The sequence below is a fragment of the Colossoma macropomum genome, unplaced genomic scaffold (genome assembly GCF_904425465.1).
Source record: "Colossoma macropomum unplaced genomic scaffold, Colossoma_macropomum, whole genome shotgun sequence".
In the NCBI taxonomy this organism is placed as follows: Eukaryota; Metazoa; Chordata; class Actinopteri; order Characiformes; family Serrasalmidae; genus Colossoma; species Colossoma macropomum.
Window position 1 is genome coordinate 1,069,627 of NW_023495280.1, and position 20,556 is coordinate 1,090,182.

Sequence of the window (20,556 nt, forward strand, 5' to 3'; positions counted from 1 at the left end):
GGGCCCTTGGCGGCATAGACGCCTGCGGCAGAAACTGGCTCTTGGTACGTGGAATGTAACCTCACTGGGGGGGGGGAGCCAGATCTTGAGTGAGAGGTTGAGAGGTACCAACTAGATATAGTTGGGCTCACCACCACCCACAGGGTCGGCTCTGGAACCAAACTCCTTGATAGGGGTTGGTCCCTCTCCTACTCAGGTGAGAGGCGCTGGGCAGGTGTGGGTGTAAGTGTACATGGTACCAGAGCTCCTAGGGTCAAAGGTCAATGATCAGAATTTGTTGTCGTTTCATCTGACTTGGGACCATATGTTCTGGACACTCGGGTGAAGAGAGGTGCTGAGCTGTCGACTGATCACCACCTGGTGGTGAGTTGGATCAGATGGCAGGGAAGACTAATGGTCAGACCCGGTAGGCCCAAGCGAATAGCGAGGGTGTGCTGGGAATGACTGCCGGAGGCCCCTGTTCGGAATGATTTAAACTCCCACCTCCGGGAGAGCTCTCTCATGTCCGGCAGGAGGTAGGAGACATGGAGTCTGAATGGACCCTGTTCAAAACCTCCATTGTGGAAGCTGCCAGGCATAGCTGTGGCCAAAAGCTTGTGGGTGCCTGTCAGGTCGGTAACCCAAGAACCCCCTGGTGGACACCGGTGGTGAGGGAGGCCGTCAAGCTGAAGAAAGAGGTCTTTAGGGACTGGATGGCCCAGAGGACTCCCGACTCAGCAGATAGGTACTGACAGGCAAAAAAGGTGGCAGTGGCAACAGTGATGGAAGCAAAATCCAGGGTATGGAAGGAGTTTGGTGAGGCCATGGAAAAAGAGGTTCTGGACAACTGTCCGGGGTGGCTTTGCCCAAGCTGTATTCGGCAGGGGTGGAGAAACTCTGACTTTAAATGAGGATATTGTCGGTCGGTGGAAGGAGCACTTTGAGGAACTCCTTAATCCGAGAGACATGTCTCCCTTGAGGCTCCCAGAGGCTTCTGGCGTGTCAAGCTCAATCTCCCTGGTGGAGGTCACTGAGGTAGTTGGCAAGCTCTTCAGTGGCAAGGCACCGGGCGTGGATGACATTCATCCAGAAATGCTCTGGATGTTGTGGGGCTGTCATGGCTGACACGCCTCTGCAATATTGCATGGACCTCGGGAACAGTACCCTTGGACTGGCAGACCGGGGTGGTGGTCCCTATTTTTAAGAAAGGGGGCCGAAGGGTGTGTGCCAACTGTCGGGGTATCACACTGCTCAGCCTTCCTGGGAAAGTCTATGCCAAGGTGCTGCAAAGGAGACTTCGACCGATAGTTGAACCTCAGATTGAGGAGGAACAATGCAGATTCCGTCCCGGCCGTGGAACAATGGACCAGCTTTTCACCCTCTCACAGATTGTTGAGGGGGCATGGGAGTTTGCCAACCCAGTCTACATGTGTTTTGTGGACTTGGAGAAGGCTTACGACCGTGTTCCCCGAGATATCTTGTGGGAGGTCCTCCGTGGGTGCTGGGGCTCCTACTCCAGGCCATTCAATCTCTGTACTTCCGGTGTGAGAGCTGTGTTCATATACTCGGCATTAAGTCAGGCTCTTTCAGTGTTAGCACTGGACTTCGCTAAGGTTGTGCCTTATCTCCACTCCTGTTCATGATATTCATGGACCGGGTGCCAAGGCGTAGCCGAGGTCAGGAAGGCATTATGTATGGAGGCCGGACGGTGGCATCTCTGCTATTTGCAGATGATGTTCTTCTTTGGCTGGATCGCATGCCTCCAGCGCTCACTGGAGCAGTTTGCAGCTGAGTGTGAAGTGGTTGGTATGCGGATCAGCACCTCCAAGTCTGAGTCCATGGTCCTAGCCCGGAAAAGGATGGCATGCCCACTCCAGGTAGGGGGAAAGGACTTGCCCCAGGTGGAGGAGTTTAAGTATCTCGGGGTCTTGTTCACGAGTGATGGGATACAAGCGGCGGAAATGAGCTTTCTTCGCAGGGTGGCGGGCTACACTCTACTTGATAGGGTGAGGAGCTCGGTCATCCGGGAGGAGCTCGGAGTAGAGCCACTACTCCTCCGCATTGAGAGAAGCCAGTTGAGGTGGTTCGGGCATCTGATCTGGATGCCCCCTGGATGCCTCCCGGTGGGGGTATACCAGGCACGGCCTACTGGCGCAAGACCTAGGGGTCGTCCTAGGACCCGCTGGAGGGCTTATATCTCCAAGTTGGCCTGGGAGCGGCTTGGGGTCCCCGGGAATGAGCTGGAGGAAGTTGCGGGGGACTCTGCCCTCCCAACTGCTACCGTGACCCTATCTGGACTAAGCGGTCAATGATGATGATGATTACTTCATTGACAGGCCACTAGCTGTAGGTGACCCTGCCAGTCTGCAGTGATAGCAAAGGAGGGTAAAGTTCAGCAACCTCGCTGCTCGGCTTTAGTTAAATTTATGACATCATATGCCTTCAAAGAGGGAGGATGTGATAATTATTTATTATTGCCGACCCCAGTTCTTTGGTGATGTGAAGCTGAATTCAGCTCTTCGCCAGTTTCTTGTCCGAATTTTCCAGTTCCACCTTAAATGGAGCAGCAGTTACATTCTGGCGCTTCAGGTGTCGGTACTGCTGGACTATTTAAAGTGGAACAGGAAATTTAGTTAGCTAGCTACCAAGACATTAGCAAATTACTAACGATTTTATGCTTGTTATGAAGAAAAGAACGAAGAAGATACTTACATTTGTGGGTTGTGCTTGTGCAGCTATCTTGCCGTTTTTGTTTTTTTTTTCTCATAAATCTTTGTTTGGAGAGTGCCTCTGAAAAACCTCTTTTTTGGGGGCCATGTAGCCCTAACCGTTCGTCCTACCCCTCTATCTTAACAAAAAACGGGACACCCTACCCCTAGACGTGAACATGCAAAACAAAGGACTAAGGGCTAAGTGGTAGAGACAAGGGATGAAATGGTATTGGGCCTTATTCTGTCTACTCGGTGAGTTAAATACAGAGAACGTTCATGCTAATGAGCACAGGTGCAGCTTCATAATTTACATATGACAAAAATAAACTCTTATTTTGATTCTGACTTGTTTTCTCTGTACTTTGAACTAGTCTGTCAAAATAATGACTTATTTTCTCAGGAATTTGACATAATTTGACCTGAACTCAATATCAAAATAGCGAGTTATTACCTAAGTAAGTATATTTAATAAGTATATTTCGAAATTATGAGTCATTATTTTGAGATAAGCCATTATTTTGACATACATTATTTCAACACACATTATTTGGAGTCAAAATAACTAAAAAAAAAACCAAACTTTTAACAAACAAACTTTTCACAGGGGTTAAAAAGTGCACATAGTCATCAGGTCAGTATTTACTGGTCAATACTTGGTACTTGGCAAAGAAATGACTCATTTTAATATTTTCATTTTAATGTTCATCTCCTCCCAACACTTTGAGAGGGAAACACCTACAAATGATTGTGCAGCACAAAATAACACCAAGTTTACACTTTTTCATTGAGCAAAACAGAATTATGATGTAGACAAAGGAAATTTCTTCAACATTTACATATTTAGAGAACATTCTTATTAAGATTAAACATATATAGAAGGTAACAATTCCTTTTACAGTTCCTTAAATTGTAGAAATTAACAAGTGTGTGCATAAAGTGTGAAATACAAAAATTATTTTGGGTAAAATGCTGAACCTAACAAGTTCTATCCATTAAGCTGAAAAAGGACATGATAATATACCACTTAACTCAATAATTATTTGGAAAAACAAGCTGGCAACTACAAGTAAACTCTGTTTTACTGTAATACTATGTGTTAAGCACAAAAATCATTGAGTCCTGCATAGTTTTATGGAATAAAAAGGCAGTGCAAAGTACAAAGCCTTTACTTTTAATTTCATTTTCTATTTCTATGAGTAATTATAGCACCTTTTTAGATGTGAAGCACCTAATGGACCCTCCCCTCACTCTCTCACATACATACTGTTGAGTGAACTCAATTTCAAGGCAATATGATGCACTAAGATTTTTGAGTTTCCTCAACAACAGTTTTTGTAATCACTCTTACTAAGGTTGATTTGCTTAACTAACTTAGATTTGGTTGTTCTTTTAACTTTAGGCTGCCAATAAAACAGCAATTTTTAAAAGGGGAAACAGCCTATATTACATACAGAATGCTTAATCATGTTACTGAGGTAACTAACGTAGCATTTGGAGTCAAGGACGTTTGGTTCTGTCCCAAGCAGAGAATCGAACCCCAGTCTGCTGGTTGGAGGGCAGGATTGTTACCCACTACACCATTCCAATTACCGTTGTTAGCTAAAGACAAAAATGTATTTATTTATTTTTTTAAATTTGTTTCCTGTTAATCAAGCAGCATTTTATCACAAAATTACAGAACTACAGGAAATCAAACCCTTACCACCCCATCCCTCCCCGTCCCACTGGTCCATCCATTCCTATTTCCTGTACATACTTTATACTATTTACTAAGTAAGATTTAGTGATTTAGTTTAAAAAAGAGAGAAAAAAGAATGTTAGCTTACAAGATGTACCTCATAGCCTTTGTTCCAATCTTTTTGTCACATCACAACAAATCTGTTTCCATGTCTCAAGAGTAGATGTTTTAACTTTATTAATCCTAGCTGTGGCCAATTCTAACATAACTATGTCATGCAGTTGAAATAGCCAATGTCGTACACTTAGATTATGTGGGTGAAGCCACCTCTGTGCAGTAATTTTTTAGCCGATGTTAAACCAGTGAGCCACATCTTCCTTTGTTTGCCTGTTAAGTTTAAATTGGAGTCATCATTTAGCAATAATACAGCTGGATCAACGGGAATTTCTTGTCCAACCAGAGCAGATAATATGGTAGTAACCTTTATCGAGAAGTCATTAACATCCCCACATTCCCACACCATGTGCAAAAAAGTTCCAATTGGTTGTTGTGGACAATAGTTGCAGTAGGGATGTACTGCAGTTTTTGTAAGAAAGCGTTTTCGTGGTGTCCAATATAACCTATGACAATATTTAAAATGGATCAGTTGATGATTGGGGTTCTTTGATGCATGAAATATATTTCGCCATACTATGTTTCAATCAATTGAATTAACAGATAGTTCCTTTTCCCAGATAGACTGAATTGGGAGCTTCTTATACAACGTTTCAGTAAGGTGAGAATATATAGTTGATACAAGACCATGTGGTGGCGCATTAACGACCCAGCTATAAATTGGATGTGGCTTGAGGTCTGTTCCCCATGGAATTCCGTATGCTTTGAATTAAATATATCATCAAGAGTTTTAAGACAAAAATGTATTTATGAAATACTTTGTTGAGACCAGGTGTGCTTGATAAAAACATCACCATCTGGTCTCTCACTTGCAGTTTGTATAGCACAGCAGAAAACACCTCTGCTCAGCAGGGTTTGATTCACAGCCCAGGCAAACACATCGTGCTGTACCAATTAGCAATGCTACGTTACATTACTTCTCTAACATGATAAAGCTGTAATATAAACATATATGTTTTTTTTTTTACAGTGTACTCACTCACATTTAGGAGGCAAAAAGTTGTCCACAAGAGGGCGCCATCAGCAGTCAAATTGCTTATAATGCTTCACAAGAGCAGTGCTTTGCATTAATGACGCTGTGTGTCCTTGTTTCCTAATAGTCATAAGGTACTTATAGGGTCAGGCTTTTTGGCATGTCTGGAACAGCTAGTCATTTAAACTGAAAATACACTTACAGAAACACACAAACAATTGCTCTTCTGTTTGAAACTTCTTGCTTTTCCTTTCCTGTCTCCAATCTCAGAACCCTATTTGGAGCACTGCACCTGCACTTGGGAGGGGCTCCTGAGGGTCCTGCAGGTACAGGGAAGACTGAAACCACCAAAGATCTGGCCAAAGCTGTGGCCAAGCAGTGCGTGGTCTTCAATTGCTCCGACGGCCTCGACTACATCGCTCTGGGCAAGTTCTTTAAGGTGAGGCAAATAGCACCATAAAAGTAATTATTCATTTTACTCTATGGTTTTGGAATTTGTTTTGTGTTTTGTGGGTTTGTAAAGCATAGCCTTGGAATACAAATACATTTAAATTCACTGAATGTGCAAAACTGAGCCACAAGATGACATTACAAAAGTTTTGTTTAGGCTTAAATGCAAAAATATTTAAGCCAATAAACAAAGAAAAGAAACACTTCAGTGTTTTACTGATCTAAGGGTTTTATGCTGAACCCCACAGAAAGAGAGTTATTTTGCCTTAGTCAACTGTAAGAGTTTCTTTGGAAAATTACTTGAGTCGTAATTATATTTCGTATTAGCTGAAGTGCCTTGAATGGTTGATATGAAAATGAAAGTCAGGCAGGTTAAATAGCACAGAGGCGGTTCAGGTTTGGAGGAGCACGTCCTTGTTCCTTTCTCATTCGTATTAAGATGTACTTTGAGCACAGAGTTAGAGATATAGAGAGCGAACCGCTAGAAAAGAACATCACTGGTTGCCATGGCAACAGGGGTTTTGCGAGCCCATCTTTGGAGTGCTCAGCGGTGAATCCTGAAATGTAGAAATTCAGCAGAATAGCATCCCCCTGCCTTCAAAGATGAATCATTATTAGCGTTTTTATTTCCTGAAATCTTTATGTAAAGTTTAAGCCCTTTGTGCAGAAAATCTGTACTTCCGCCTTTTGAACTATTATTCTCTTCAAATGGAGTCAGAACACTGCAGGTCCGGTTACTTTGATGTGAAAAGAACACAGATTCACAAAGCTAAAGATATGCACTTTTTTATGAGAGAAAAGAAACTATTACATTTTGATATCAAAAAGATGCTGAATACGGCGTCGAATATGGCCGATCGCAGGGGTGTCCTTACTTTTTGTGTTTGAGCGGGCCATAGTGCAATGTTCGTGGTGGGCCGGGGGCCAAAAAGACAAAACAGTACACCAATAAAGATAGTAGGTTGAGTTTTGAGAAGTATTTTATAACATTGTACAGTATTTTCATATTAAAACACCTCAAAATATGTGCAATTTAAAAATATGTTCTCTCATTGGATGAGGGCTGGGATAGCTTTCTGGTGGGCCAAATGGACCAAATGTCCTAGTGTGTTCTGTAACTCAACCAGACTGCATCAAATAACCACCAAACACCTAGGATGGTGGTCACCAATGCTGGGCCTGGAGATCTACCATCCTGCAGGAGTCTAGTTGTAACTACTATCTGCCACACCTGCTCGGGCAAATAACCCAGAGGTCCTTGATTGGCTAGATGAGATGCAGTAGTGTTGGGAAAGGGGGAGCAGCATGCTAGATGTAGCTAGGAACTAAACTCTGCATGAACATAGGTCTCGTTGTTGGGGGGTTGGTGACCACTGACCAAGTTCATATTACACACATTTAAATGGCAAATTAAATTTGGGCAGTCGTGGGCTGGAAGTTAGGGAACCAGCCTTGCGACCTGGTCGCCGGTTTGATCCCCTAAGCCGACAGTACATGACTGAGGTGCCCTTGAGCAAGGCACCTAACCCCCACCTACTCCCCGGGCACTGCGGATAGGGCTGCCCACCGCTCCGAGCAAGTGTGCTCACTGCCCCCTAGTGTATGCCTTCACTAGTGTGTATGTGGTGTTTCACTGCATGGATGGGTTAGATTGCGGAGGTGAAATTTCCCCATTGTGGGACTAATAAGGGTCTCTTAATCTTGTTTTTAAATGGGAATTCCACCATTTCTGAATAATTTAATCTTTGAGATGTAAACAAAGTTATACAGTGGTGGTCATAGGAACCAGGGGTTGTGAATATAGCAATTTTATTTACTGTCTTAGGCTAGCAGCGAACCTGCATATGTCTCCTGAATATTTGTATGTAATGTCGTTAATGATAAAGTGGTGGTAGAAGTTTTCTTTGGATACTATTTTTAAAAACTATCATAAAACATCCCTTTAGGCATCATATTCATAACCATTATGTGTAAAATCTGTCTATTGTGGCATTAAATGCTTTTGTACATGCCTGTTTGCTACATAACAATGACAAAATTGTGCTATTAACATGTCATAACGGGTGTCATATGCTGTCATGAGCTGACATGATAGATTATATTTAGTCATATAACAGTGTTATGTCACAATAACCAATAATCGTAATGACAGATGCTGTAATGTTAGATGTTACGATAGCTAAGTGTGCTCTATTTAGCCGTTTAAGCAATAGATTCTATTGCTATTGTTCTATTGCTTTTATACAACAGTTAAATAAATAAAGTAAGAAATAAATAAATTGGGCCATAAACGTGGCATTTAATATGTTTAATGTTAGCAGTTCCTTCTGCCAAATTAAAGTTCCTTAACAAGCAGCTTGTTGCTACGTCAGAGTAATGAACTACGCTCACTGACTGCATAGTCTGCTGTAAGCCACGCCTTTTGAAGTATGGACTGAGCCCTAAAACTGCCGCAATATCAAGTTTATCTCAGTGTTGTCAATTTTTGCTAAATCAATATTAATGTTGTTTTGTTCCAGCCAGTCTGTAAAGCATCTTACAGCCCATTTTGTTTGGCGAATGGTATTCGGTTCATTTCTGGCTAATTCTAGGTTGTTTAGGTGTTCTTTTCTCACAGCTGCTGACTGAAAAGCTTGCTTAGTGGTAATGACAGTTTCAGAATTTAGTGTAGTCTCATCTTCAGAGTCTGACCAAAACAGCTGTAGGTCAAATGTAATCTTAAAAGTATCCATTTTCTGTTTGTGTGCAAAGTAAGAAGTAAAAACGTTCAAATGGCTTGAGCTTGTCCTTGAGCAGAGTGATATAGTGTTTGTGTATAGCGTTTCACAAACACTGTATCGCTCCGCTTCTCAACCAGTCATTTTGTATAACATGACATAAAGCGTGGCATCTGTCTAGACAGTTAGTGGTAATGGTAACATGACTATATCACTGAACAAAATCTGATATACCTATGTGACAACATATGACATATTGACTTGCTATGGTCATATCAGTGTTATGTAGCAGGTCAAGTAAATTGTTACTGTTTTGTGGCTTTGAATGGTTTTTCCAGCATCCATGTCCTCCATATTTTCTGATTTAGGTTGTTTTTTTTCTAGGGCTTGCTGTCCTGTGGTGCGTGGGCATGCTTTGACGAGTTCAACCGTATCGACCTGGAAGTGCTGTCAGTGGTGGCGCAGCAAATTCTCACTATTCAGAGAGGTGTGTGGGTGTGCATATGTGTGTGCTTGAAGAGGGGCTATCTATATCTAAACCAGTACTCAATAAAACCACTCCGGAAAAAGCTGTACCCGACAAAGTAGACCAGCAGTGAAAGCGCTTCCCTAGATCCATTGCTCTAATCTGTGTTTAGAGTACTGACCCAGGTCTTTCTGTTTGTTTTCTCATGTTTCTGGCTACATGCTTACACATTCTGACAATTATTAGGAAATATTATTTTAACAAACATTATTACTGCATCGTTTCATTGAACTGTATTTTTTCTTTCACACTGGAGATGAGTACCATCTTTGAATATAGTTTACAGACATGCTCTGTGATGGTCTAACCCAGGGGTATTCCAGCCTTGGACAGCAAGTGCACAGGACAGTTTAGATGCCTGCTCAAACACACCTACTAAACCTGGCAGTTAACAGATGAGTTGAACAAGAACAAGAACAAGATTTTTTTAAAATTCAGTTTGTTTGGACAGCTGTGATTGCTCCTCCCATAATCCGACCACCAAACAACTGAAGCACCAAAAATCCGCTCAGTGGTCACACCAAAACGGGGTAACACAAAATTACGGGATAACACAGAGCGTGCTTCCATCTTCTTCTACCTGCATGCTGGCGGCACGTAGGTAGGTGCTTGCATTGTTCTTGCAGCACAGAGAGCCTAAGGATTTCTGTAAAATAACAAAAGCTGTGTAATTTTTTGTTTAGTTTATTTAATAGAATTTCCACGCTTGTTGTAAACTCTGCAAGTACTGTGGTAATTCTCTTATTTCATTATGAAGTTTTAATTGGAAAATGGGTTAAATTCCTGACAGGCCCAGTGGAAAATCCAATCAGAATTGTTTTCTTTGTGGTATCTAGGTAGACACAGCCAAGTGAGCTGTCCCATTGCTTAGGACTTTAGAAGCTGGACTGAAGGCCTTCCCTCATTAGTTTAACTACCAACATAATTAGGAAATGACAGAGGAATCAACCAATCAGGCTTTGATTTATAATAGGTGGTGACAAAAAAGGTCACTGACTGTGAATATGAGTCATAAGCAGGTTTCGGTTAGTAAGGAATGGAAAACAGCGACGGCAGCTCTATGCTAAGATTCTTTACTGAAAGAGTTACTGTAAAACTGATATATACAAGCTCAGATAAGCAATAATGTCTGTGTCAAGCTCCAAATAAGACGCGATAGGTCTTTTACATGTCACGGTTTAATTTAGAACTAAATTTAGAACATTTAAAAAATGTTCATGTGAATTACCATTTGCTCAGTGCTAATATAATACTAGAATCCCATATGTGTGCTAAATTAGCATTATCATAGAGTGTTGACAAGCTAGCTCTAATAATCACAGTTTGCCACTGTAGATTATCCCAGAAAAATGTTTTTTTTCTAGTTAGCAACATGTCATGTTAATTGGCTACATGTTTGTTTTATTCATTTGGCCACATTAACATTGTTTGGTTAACTTGTGTGGAATTTGTAAGAACAGGCTCTCTGAAGACCAGACTGAGATCCAGTAAGTTATATAAGTGGTCTGACTTTATGTCCAGGTATTGCAGCCCATGCAGAGATGCTGTTGTTTGAAGGCACCAAGCTGAAACTCGACCCATCCTGCGCCGTGTTCATCACCATGAACCCGGGCTACGCTGGCCGTTCTGAACTGCCGGACAACCTGAAGGTATTGACCACACGGTCCAGTTTCCCTTCATTCTCATAATCCCTTTATATTAGATGTTCTGATTGTCTGGAAAACTCCATCATAAACTAATTGAAGCATAGAACTATTTGACACTCAAACTGCTGGAGTTAATCCAATTTTAATGCTGATAATTGCTGCGGACATGGGTTTTACCATGAAAATTGAGTTACTAATGGCCAAGTATCAACTAAAACGCTCCTTCAAGTCACCGTGAAAACAAGGGTGCTGATAGCTTTTGCCAATTTCAGCTTATTTTTCAACACTGATTGCGCTTCGCGGCACTAATACCATGTCAGATTCTGATACTGTGTTAGCATTTACTGTAGGCCTAAACAGTTTTTGTATGGAGAGAAAAGATTAAAACAGACCAAACTTGAGGAGAATAATTTTTTCCATTATAAGAGTGTTAATCCAGAATGAAAATATATATTCTTGTCAGCAACATGGTCCTCAAATCTTTTCTGCAGGCCCTGTTCCGGACCGTGGCTATGATGGTGCCAGACTATGCCCTGATCGCCGAGATTGTGCTGTACTCCTGCGGCTTCGTTACAGCCCGTCCACTTTCCGTGAAGATTGTGGCCACATACAGGCTTTGCTCTGAACAGCTGTCCTCCCAGAGCCACTATGATTACGGCATGAGAGCCGTCAAATCTGTGCTGACCGCTGCAGGCAACCTGAAGGTAACTCTATCACAACATGTCATGGTTGAATCTTCCCAAACTCGAGACCATTATAAAGCGTGCGCCATTTGCAAGCTTGATGTAGCCTTACACTGACTGTTATTTAGGGGTTAACAATACGGCAAAAACATTATGATACATGATACAGTTTTTGTCTGAGTTTTCAAAAACTATGAATACAATGATTTTTATTCAACATTGCACACAGAATCAGAATCAGAATCTTTGCCAAGTACCAGATGTACAAGAAATTTCTTTTGGTGCAGATGTCAACATAAAATTACATCCAATTAAATAAATACAGGAAAAGATAAACTATATATAAACATAAAATAGACACAAACAATCTGCAAGTAATATAAAGGATGTACAATGGGAGATATGTACAGATACAATCAGGTACTGAAGTACGGAGGTACATATATACAGTATGTACACCTAACAGAATTGAGCAGCAAATATAAATATACATGTACATGTAAACACGTTAGTGCCAAGTGTGTGTGAGGAATAAGATGATTTGTACTCACAAGAGTACTTACATAAATGTCTTCAATCACTCAGAATCATAAGAGAAAAAAGTACTTGTTCTCTAGCTGCAAGCATATGTCTAATAGCAGTAGCATTATAGCTTCAGCACGTGCTAACCTTAAGTTGGCAACTCTTCAAAGGGGATCAACACCTCAAAATAATATTCTAGTGTATGTTACATTTTTATGCACTTACTGGTCATTTACTAGTGCTTGATAACTTTATCCTTACCTCGAACAGTAAACAATAACTAATTAAGGCTGCATAAACAGTGAGATTGAGGAAAAATTACACATGAAATCAGACAAAGAGAAGTATTCACCACTGTGTCATATCATCTGTTATTAGGTCATTGTTATTGTAAAAGTCGTGAGGAATGACAGTGCTTTCTTATTATTTGACATTATTTGTTAGCTATAGATTGGTAGCATTGAGAGGGTATGAGGATGACATATTTAGCATGGATAGTGCCACTTGCTGCTTGTCTTGGGTGGTGCATGCACATTTCAACAGTTGGTATCAGTCAGTCGGTGACTAAGTAGAAGAAGCAAAAATGCTTGCTAGTTAGCCCAATATCTCTACTTTCACAGAAAAAAATGCAACTCTTTAACTCAAACAACATGCTGGCAGATTTGACAGTCTCATAATGTGAAGTAGAAAACTGAAGAAGAATAGATACTGAAATAAACATTTCTTTTAAATTGCAGATTATTTGTTGTCTGTCTGCATTAAAGTGTAACTGGTGACTGTCCCTTAGTGCAGTCAGGCTTTTTTCTCACTTTCATTCTTTCTACATTTTATTTTTAAATCCTCAGGCATCATATTTTCATCCAAGCTTTGTGTTTATTCATTACAAACGTAAGCTCCCGCTGCTGCTGTCTTCCGCTATCCTTTCCCAAAGATGTCCAACTGCTGTTGGCTCGGTGCCCCTTATTAGAATAATGTTAGAGAGGGCCAGAGGAGAGGAGCTCCATCCCAAATCCTGGCTGCTTCCCTCCGTTCTTTCTCACTCTGGGTTAAAGCCAAGCAAGTCCAGAGTAGAAGCAGAATTTGCTTTCAATTCGTCTCGGACGAGAGGAGCGAAAAAGCAGCAGAGACGGATTTAGCAGCTCCTCGCACAACTCGGACACATTGAGGTAGAGCACTCGACTAGAACCTGTCCAGCTGAGTAAAGGTCTCCCCTTTACCTATGACTGAGCTGCAGGGTGCTTCCTTCTACCACACACCTGCTACTATACTGCTACTTTATCCATTAGGGGTGTAAATCTCCGACCTGGCTCAGTTTCTTCTTTAGGAATTCTTTAGGAAACATTTCCATGCATTTCCATGTGAATTTCACTGTGATTTAAATTCAGTTCTTTTTGAAAATAAACTGAATACATAAATGTGACTGGAGGAGCTGTTTACACAGAATATTGACAGTAAAACCAATACTCGGGGGGGGAAATTTATTTATTGATTGTATCCATGATACATCATCGTAGCAACTTAAACTATAAAGTTACGGAACATAAACAGCTCTTGACCAGTCATGGATGAGATTTTCTCTTTGTCTTAGATCATCCTGCTGAAATTGCTTGACTTTAAAAAAGTATTCAAAAAGTAATGTAAATTAATCAGATTGCATTGCTTTATTGTAATTATCCTTCAGATTAAGTCACAAATAAAATGTTTTACCAGGTAATCAGTAATCTGTACCAGGATACATTTAAAGTAACCCTCCCAACCTTGAGCACCGCCAGTGCGGACTGAAACACTGATTAAAATGAAAGCGTCTGTTCTGGACAACTGAAAACACTTCTGATATCATTGTTTTTAAGGGTGATTTTGAGAACAAGTATCATACCACAGTAGGGCTGTCCATACAGCATTTTACCAAACCTGAAGCTTGCTGTTTGGCCCAGCCCTGCTGTGATATGACTTCTTGTTCCTGACAAGTACCTACTTGGCTCCTCTCCATGTTACTGTAAGAGTCAGCATGAAGAGCTTTCACATGCATGTGCATAATCACAGCCTGAGTATCTAAACCTGGGTTAACAGAGGAAGTTGATAATCACTTTTGTAAAATGAGTTAACTATAGATCTTCTGTCTTATGATTGTTGAAAACATCTTAAATCTAGTGAATACATCTATATATTTCTCCCTGTGAGGTTGCTTTAAAATATTATAAGCATGTTTTGCTCATTTCTAGATATCTTTTACTTGTTTTATGTAATTTTATCTAGTGAAAGTGTCTTATTCCATTGGCAATATGTTAATTACATTAAATATTTGAAATAAGCAAAATTATCTGCATTATTTTACAGAACAAGTAAAATGATCTGCCAATGGAATAAGACAAAAAGTCTGGAAATAAGTTAAAATAAATAAGATTTCTTTACTCCACTCCTCCTCATATTTAATGTGATTGGCTGTTTGTCGTCAAGCTGAAGTATCTAAACCTGGATATTATTAGAATTAATTTTAACATTCCAAAAGCTAAATCGCCACCTTCAGACTGATGCATTTTTACACCCCTATCTTCTGGCCCATACATATCATCAGTTGGCCCTTATCATGGACTAAAAGTCAAAAAGATTGGCCTACTTATAAAATCAAAAACTGGAGTGAGGTGGTTTTAGGAGATAGAGTTAGAAATTGACCTTGAAAGCGCCTCTCTTTCCCTCCACTGTTTTCCCATTTAGATGGCATTGTGTCCTTTATGCCATTTCCCGAAAATAAATGCATCAGTGGCAATTTTTGCACCATCACGCTCGGGACTGCACCCTTTTGCCTGTCGCGAAAATTACTTTTGGAGGGAAAATATGTGCTCTTAGCCTCCTGGGCTCCACTTGCAAATGACAGTGATGGCAAAGAATGAGCAAAATATGTGTCAGCACAGAAGGAGTGTTTGAATTAGCCTTCCCCCAAAAGAGATCAAAGAGTTGTATGGCAGGCAAGTCTTTCCCTCAGAAGCTAACCTCTCAGTGCAGAAATATGTCTCTCTCTCTTTCTTTTCTCTCTCTCTCTCTCTCTCTCTCTCTCTCTCTATTTCTCTTTCACTGCCTCTTTCTCTGTTTGTTATGTCATAGCTGAAGTTTCCAGAAGAAAATGAGGACATTCTATTGCTGAGGTCTATCATCGACGTTAACCTTCCTAAATTTTTGGCCCATGATCTGCCATTGTTTGAGGTAAAAAAGCAAAAAAAAATGTCCTTTGTCTTTTCTCTTTTCTAGATGTATAGTGCTTGACTCATGTGTCAAACCATTGTGTATTTGCAAAACAATTTCATTGTACATGTTAAAGGGCCAGTATCATGGAAAATTGAATCTCCCTTGCATTTTTGCAATAAAAAAGATTGAAGATACATATAAACATTGTTAGTCTCAAAACATACCAATCACTACCCAGACCATACAGCCCATATATGGAAACTATGCTGCAAAAACAGCCCATTTTGAATTTGTTGTTTCTATGATGTCGTGAGAAACATCTTTTTTTAAAACATATATCCACTTACATACCCTACAGCAATATTAGCCCTGCCATTCATTTTTTAAGTTATGTGTTTCATGTCTGCCTCCTTTTTGAATAGCCAATCAGAGCTCATTTACATATATTAGTCTTAACCCTTGTGTGGTGTTCATGTTTTTGTTACTCAGTGGTCTGGTAGTCTAAAAATAATGGATGTTTATAATATCACAAGTGTTCAGCGTAGGGTTTTCTTTTAGCAGCTGTAGCCAGTCAGCAGCCTGTCCATGTTGTCCACCCTCACACACACACACACACACACACACACACACACTAACAGCAGGTCATGTAGGAGGTTAACAGAGTGAAGGGACACAGCACCTCCACACCTTTATTCCCTGTGGGTTCACCCAAACGCCACATATGTAATATAAATGTGTAGGGGGTGAACAGTGTGAAGTCACTGAAACTGTAATATTTTATATGTTCTTCACAGAAAATGAGCACAGGCCAAGGAATCTGAGGTTGAAAAAATAATAAATCGCATATTTCTTTCTCTTGGTAAACATTGAAAATGGGTCCCACAGACCCCAACACCACACAAGGGATAAAGGCACAGATACAGCCTGTAGGGGATAAAAAGAGGTTGCAAAATGACCATTTAAAATGTATTTATGACCAACTGTGGTACATAAACCACACAAATGTTACAGTTTTACCTCAAGGGAAAATCTAAAGTACAAGATCAGTGTAGGATATGGGCTCTTTAACATTGCCACAATGGAAACCTCTACTGGTCTAGGAGTAAATTCCATTTACTAACAACTCATTTTTCATGCTTTTGTTAAACTATTCTACCATTTCTAAAATTATGAAACGGTCTTAGATGCATTGAAAAATATGATTAGGTAAATGTGGTGAACATCATCTTTGCTGCTTGTTCCACTTTCTTCCACTCCATCTCGTCCAGGGTATCACCTCAGATCTTTTCCCTGGCGTCAAGCTCCCCAAACCTGACTACCGTGTCCTGCTGGAGGCCATCAAGGAGAACAGCGACAAGATGAACCTGCAGGTGACTGACTTCTTCGCCGACAAGATCCTGCAGATCTTTGAGATGATGATTGTGCGCCATGGATTCATGCTGGTGGGAGAGCCCTTCGGAGGAAAGACCAGCGCCTATCGAGTGCTGGCCACTGCATTACACGATATCTGTGAGAAGGTAATGTCCTGTTCTGGGCAGAAAGTTAATCAGTGCTTTACTCCACAATGTCTGGAAACTGGATGAAGGTGCTGTTATTTCAAAAATTACCTTGCAGGACAAAAGAGCAATGCAAAGCTGAAGGGGTCACAATATTCCAAGTGAGAGGGCAGTGCCCTTCTGTGCCTCTGATGGTGCTGGACCTGGTAATAATAGATACAAAATTATAGGCATCATTTGATAGTAAATATATAGGCTGACTTGTCCAATTCATATAAACTTAAAGGTACAGTGTGTAAAATTTAGTGGCATCTAGTGGTGAGGCTGCAGAATGCAACCAACTGAATCCCTTTCCGAGCGTGTAGTAGAACCTACAGTGGCTGTCAGGTTTTCTGCCATTGCCTGTCCTAATTTCCTTTTGCTACTTCATGTTTTAATTTGTCTGACGATAAGGATTCAGCTGCCCTCACTTTTTTGTGATAAATAATAAGTATAATCCTCCATTTGTCAAAATATGAGCTCTTAAACTCACAACACAAAATAGTTAGCCAGCACCGGCAGCAACCACAGATTCTTTTTTTTTCGTTTCTACGTTTTCCAACCGGTGCTATAGTGCCATCAAATTCAATCTGCTACTTCAATGTAAAATAGTGAAAGGCACCATCTAGAGCCAGTGTTTTTGGTTTGTTCACTCTGGGCTACTGTAGAAACATGGCGGTGCAACATAGTGCACTCAGTTGGAAGAAGACCAGGTCCATATGTAAGTATGAAGGGCTCATTCTAAACTATCAAAAACACAATGATTTGTAGTTACAGGTGATCAAACACTAATGAAAACATGGTTTTATATGCTATGTTCCATTTTCGCTAATAGATCCACTTAAATCTTATACACTGCACCTAATTTTTAGTTTTCTCCAACCCATGGTTGCTTCACACTGTAAAAAAATGAAAGAAGCAACAAGCTAAAGTAGAACTAAAAAATGAAACTTACTTGGTTGCCTTAAAATTTTAATAAGTTAAACAAATTAACTACAAATGATAAGTTAACAGATTGTAAAACACAAATGATTGTCTGTAAACTTACTCTTAGAGAGGTTATTTACTTTTTAAAGTTAAAATATTAAATAATTTTTACAGTATACAAAGAAACCATAAAAAAGTGAAAAGAAAAACAGTGTTATTTTGTACACTAATATAAATTATCCAGTATATTTGAAAAAAAGGTCAAGTACTAACCCAACTGTCAGCTTTCATCAAGCTATCCTACTGTACACACAGCTCAAGTACAGCTCACGGTGATGAGTGTAAAAAGCAGAGAATAACACAGAAATGCAAAATCCAAAGTAGAATCAGCATCTTTCATGTAAATTATGCAAATTATGACATCATGATCAATAGTTCAGAAAAAGACAGTCTGCAGAATTTTTCTTCTTTTAGCAAATATGAATAAATGTATATTTGACTTCTTCTTTTTCAGAAGCTCATTTAAATGCCTTGTAAGTAGCGGTTCATTGTACATCTAAATACCAAAATATTAATCCAAGGTCAGATGTTCAACTCCTCCATCCTACTAAAGTCCTACTATTATAGTATGCTTATAAAGTCCTGAAAATTGTGTATATTTTATTTTCTCATTATTCAACACATGATTGAGGAGCAGAAGAAATTTCTACTGCTCCTCAATCATGTGTTGAATAATGAGAATATAAAATATGAGAGCTATGTACTCCAATGTAAAAGCCCACAAACTTCTAACCAGGAAAACACTTTCTATGTCCAGAACTTCACTCTCCCTGCATTTCCCTCTGGTTTCTAACGACTTCCTAAAAAGCAGGAGGGTATATAGACAGTGAGGAAAACTAGGGACAGGTGCACATCATTATTACCTAATTACCATCTCATTCCATCACAAGCAAGACTTGGTCCTGTCCCCATTAGCTGTCGCCCAACACTAATGCCTTGCAGTGTTTTATTTTTTCTGTTCAGTCTCTGTTGGTTTATGTTGTCAGAAATCTTCTTAAAAACTATTTTTAAACTGTGTTAGGCTTTTTGAATTGTAATGATTTTGAACGTAAACTCTTAATTAAGGCTTTATCTGTATAAATATCTGTATATAAAGACCGTCACTACAGTTTTAACCATTGCTCCATTGTTACTTCCCAGGTCTGATTTTTTTTAAGATTATAGTAGCAACAGTTTGGACACAACTGAATGCAGGGCCTACATTTTTCTTAATCTGTGTTAATTTTACATTACATTCTACATTCTGATCTGAAAGTTTATACAAAAAAGCTTGAAATTTGTTTGTAGGACAAATATAAATAGTGAAGTTGATTCTTATGTAAAGATTTATTCCCAAAACAAACATTTTAATATACAGTTGTATGTAACATTTTAGGCACCCCAGGCGAACTGTTTTTGTAGTAACTGTTTTTTCTGCATATGCTAGTGCACAGTTACATTTGATTGACTTAAAAAAAATTAGAAAAAAACAAATAGTAATTCTAATATGTGAACACTACTAAGTTGATATTTAGTGACCACCCCTTTGGCAGATACCACAGCTTGCAAAAGATTTTTGTCACCAGCATTTCTTGAAGTAGGGGTGGACTTTGAGGTGTTTCGGATTATTGGTGTTTCCTGTGCTACCTGCTGCCACTCAACCAAGCAAAACAGATCCACCCCCAGCTTAACAGTTGGCACTTGTTCTTTTCATCAAATGCTGTTCCTTTTTTTGAAAAAAAAAAAACCTTATAATACCTAGTTCCATTGTTACTTCATCAGTCCACAGCATGCAAAATGCCTTTGGTTTAGCTAGATGTTGTATGCATAATGTTTGTGCAAGAAATACTGCACAGTAGAATGGTGTACTATCACTTCTGTGTCAGCTAAACCCTCCTGCAGGTCCTTTGCTGTCATATGGGGGTTTTGTTTCGTGATCTTGACCTGACTTCCACAGTTCCCCTTAACTGCCATTTCAATTCCTAATAACAATTCTTTACCTGCCTAACCAGTCCGAACAAGTCAGTTATAGGCTAACCAGTTAATCTGTTCTGAGCTTTTACAAATGGAAGATTCAAACTTTTTAACATATGCCACAATCACAGTTTATTTATGTATAGTTTTTTTTTTAAGTTAACCCCTTAAAATCACAGGTTTAGTACATACAAAGCCTTATTATCCAGTAAATACAGGGACTTCAATGCAAACTGGTTGAGCTATTCTTGCATTATAGAAGTGTGTTATAAAACTTTCGGCCAAAATAAGCTTTGTAAACTGTAAAGAAGTTTGTTTTTTTTTCTAAATACACCCCCCACCACCAGTCTGTTTTCAGCAGTCAACATAGTTTCACGTGTTATTTCATAGTTTTGATGTCTTCACTATAATTCAATAATGTTGAAAATAGTACAAATAAGGTTCACCTGTCTATGAGTAGAAACTTTTGACTGGTTTATTTTGGTAGTAATTTAGTATATTCTGTTATCAGTGGTGGGAAGTCTTTGCAGTTTGCTCACACAGTCTTCCAAACCTTAGAAATCTGATATAGTGTGTCTAGTTGAAGAGTGGCCTCTATTTCCAAGGTTGGCTCAGCTAAATAACAGTAAACATCAGGACTGTCTAGTTGCCTTAATAAAAAATACAATAAATTAAGAATTATTGAATGCATATATCACTAGGATTTATAAAATACTTATTCCACTCCTTATATTTTGGTTAAACACAGTGTTGCAATAGATGTTGCGTGGCAGTTATTCTACAGTAAATAAAATTAAGACACTGCATGCTGTGTAATAATAGTGATGTTAAATTAGCTA

At 39.7% G+C, this 20,556-nt stretch overlaps 1 protein-coding gene across 1 annotated transcript in view; it reads left to right on the forward strand.

Moving 5' to 3' along the window:
- The window catches only part of dnah7 (dynein, axonemal, heavy chain 7), a 171,193-nt gene that overhangs the window by 44,465 nt on the left and 106,172 nt on the right, over nt 1-20,556 (forward strand). Inside the window, exons 25-30 of the mRNA XM_036561847.1 lie at nt 5,786-5,954; nt 9,067-9,169; nt 10,730-10,857; nt 11,346-11,558; nt 15,162-15,260; nt 16,511-16,759. Coding sequence (XP_036417740.1) covers nt 5,786-5,954; nt 9,067-9,169; nt 10,730-10,857; nt 11,346-11,558; nt 15,162-15,260; nt 16,511-16,759 — 961 coding nt within the window. The remainder of the gene's footprint in view (nt 1-5,785; nt 5,955-9,066; nt 9,170-10,729; nt 10,858-11,345; nt 11,559-15,161; nt 15,261-16,510; nt 16,760-20,556) is intronic.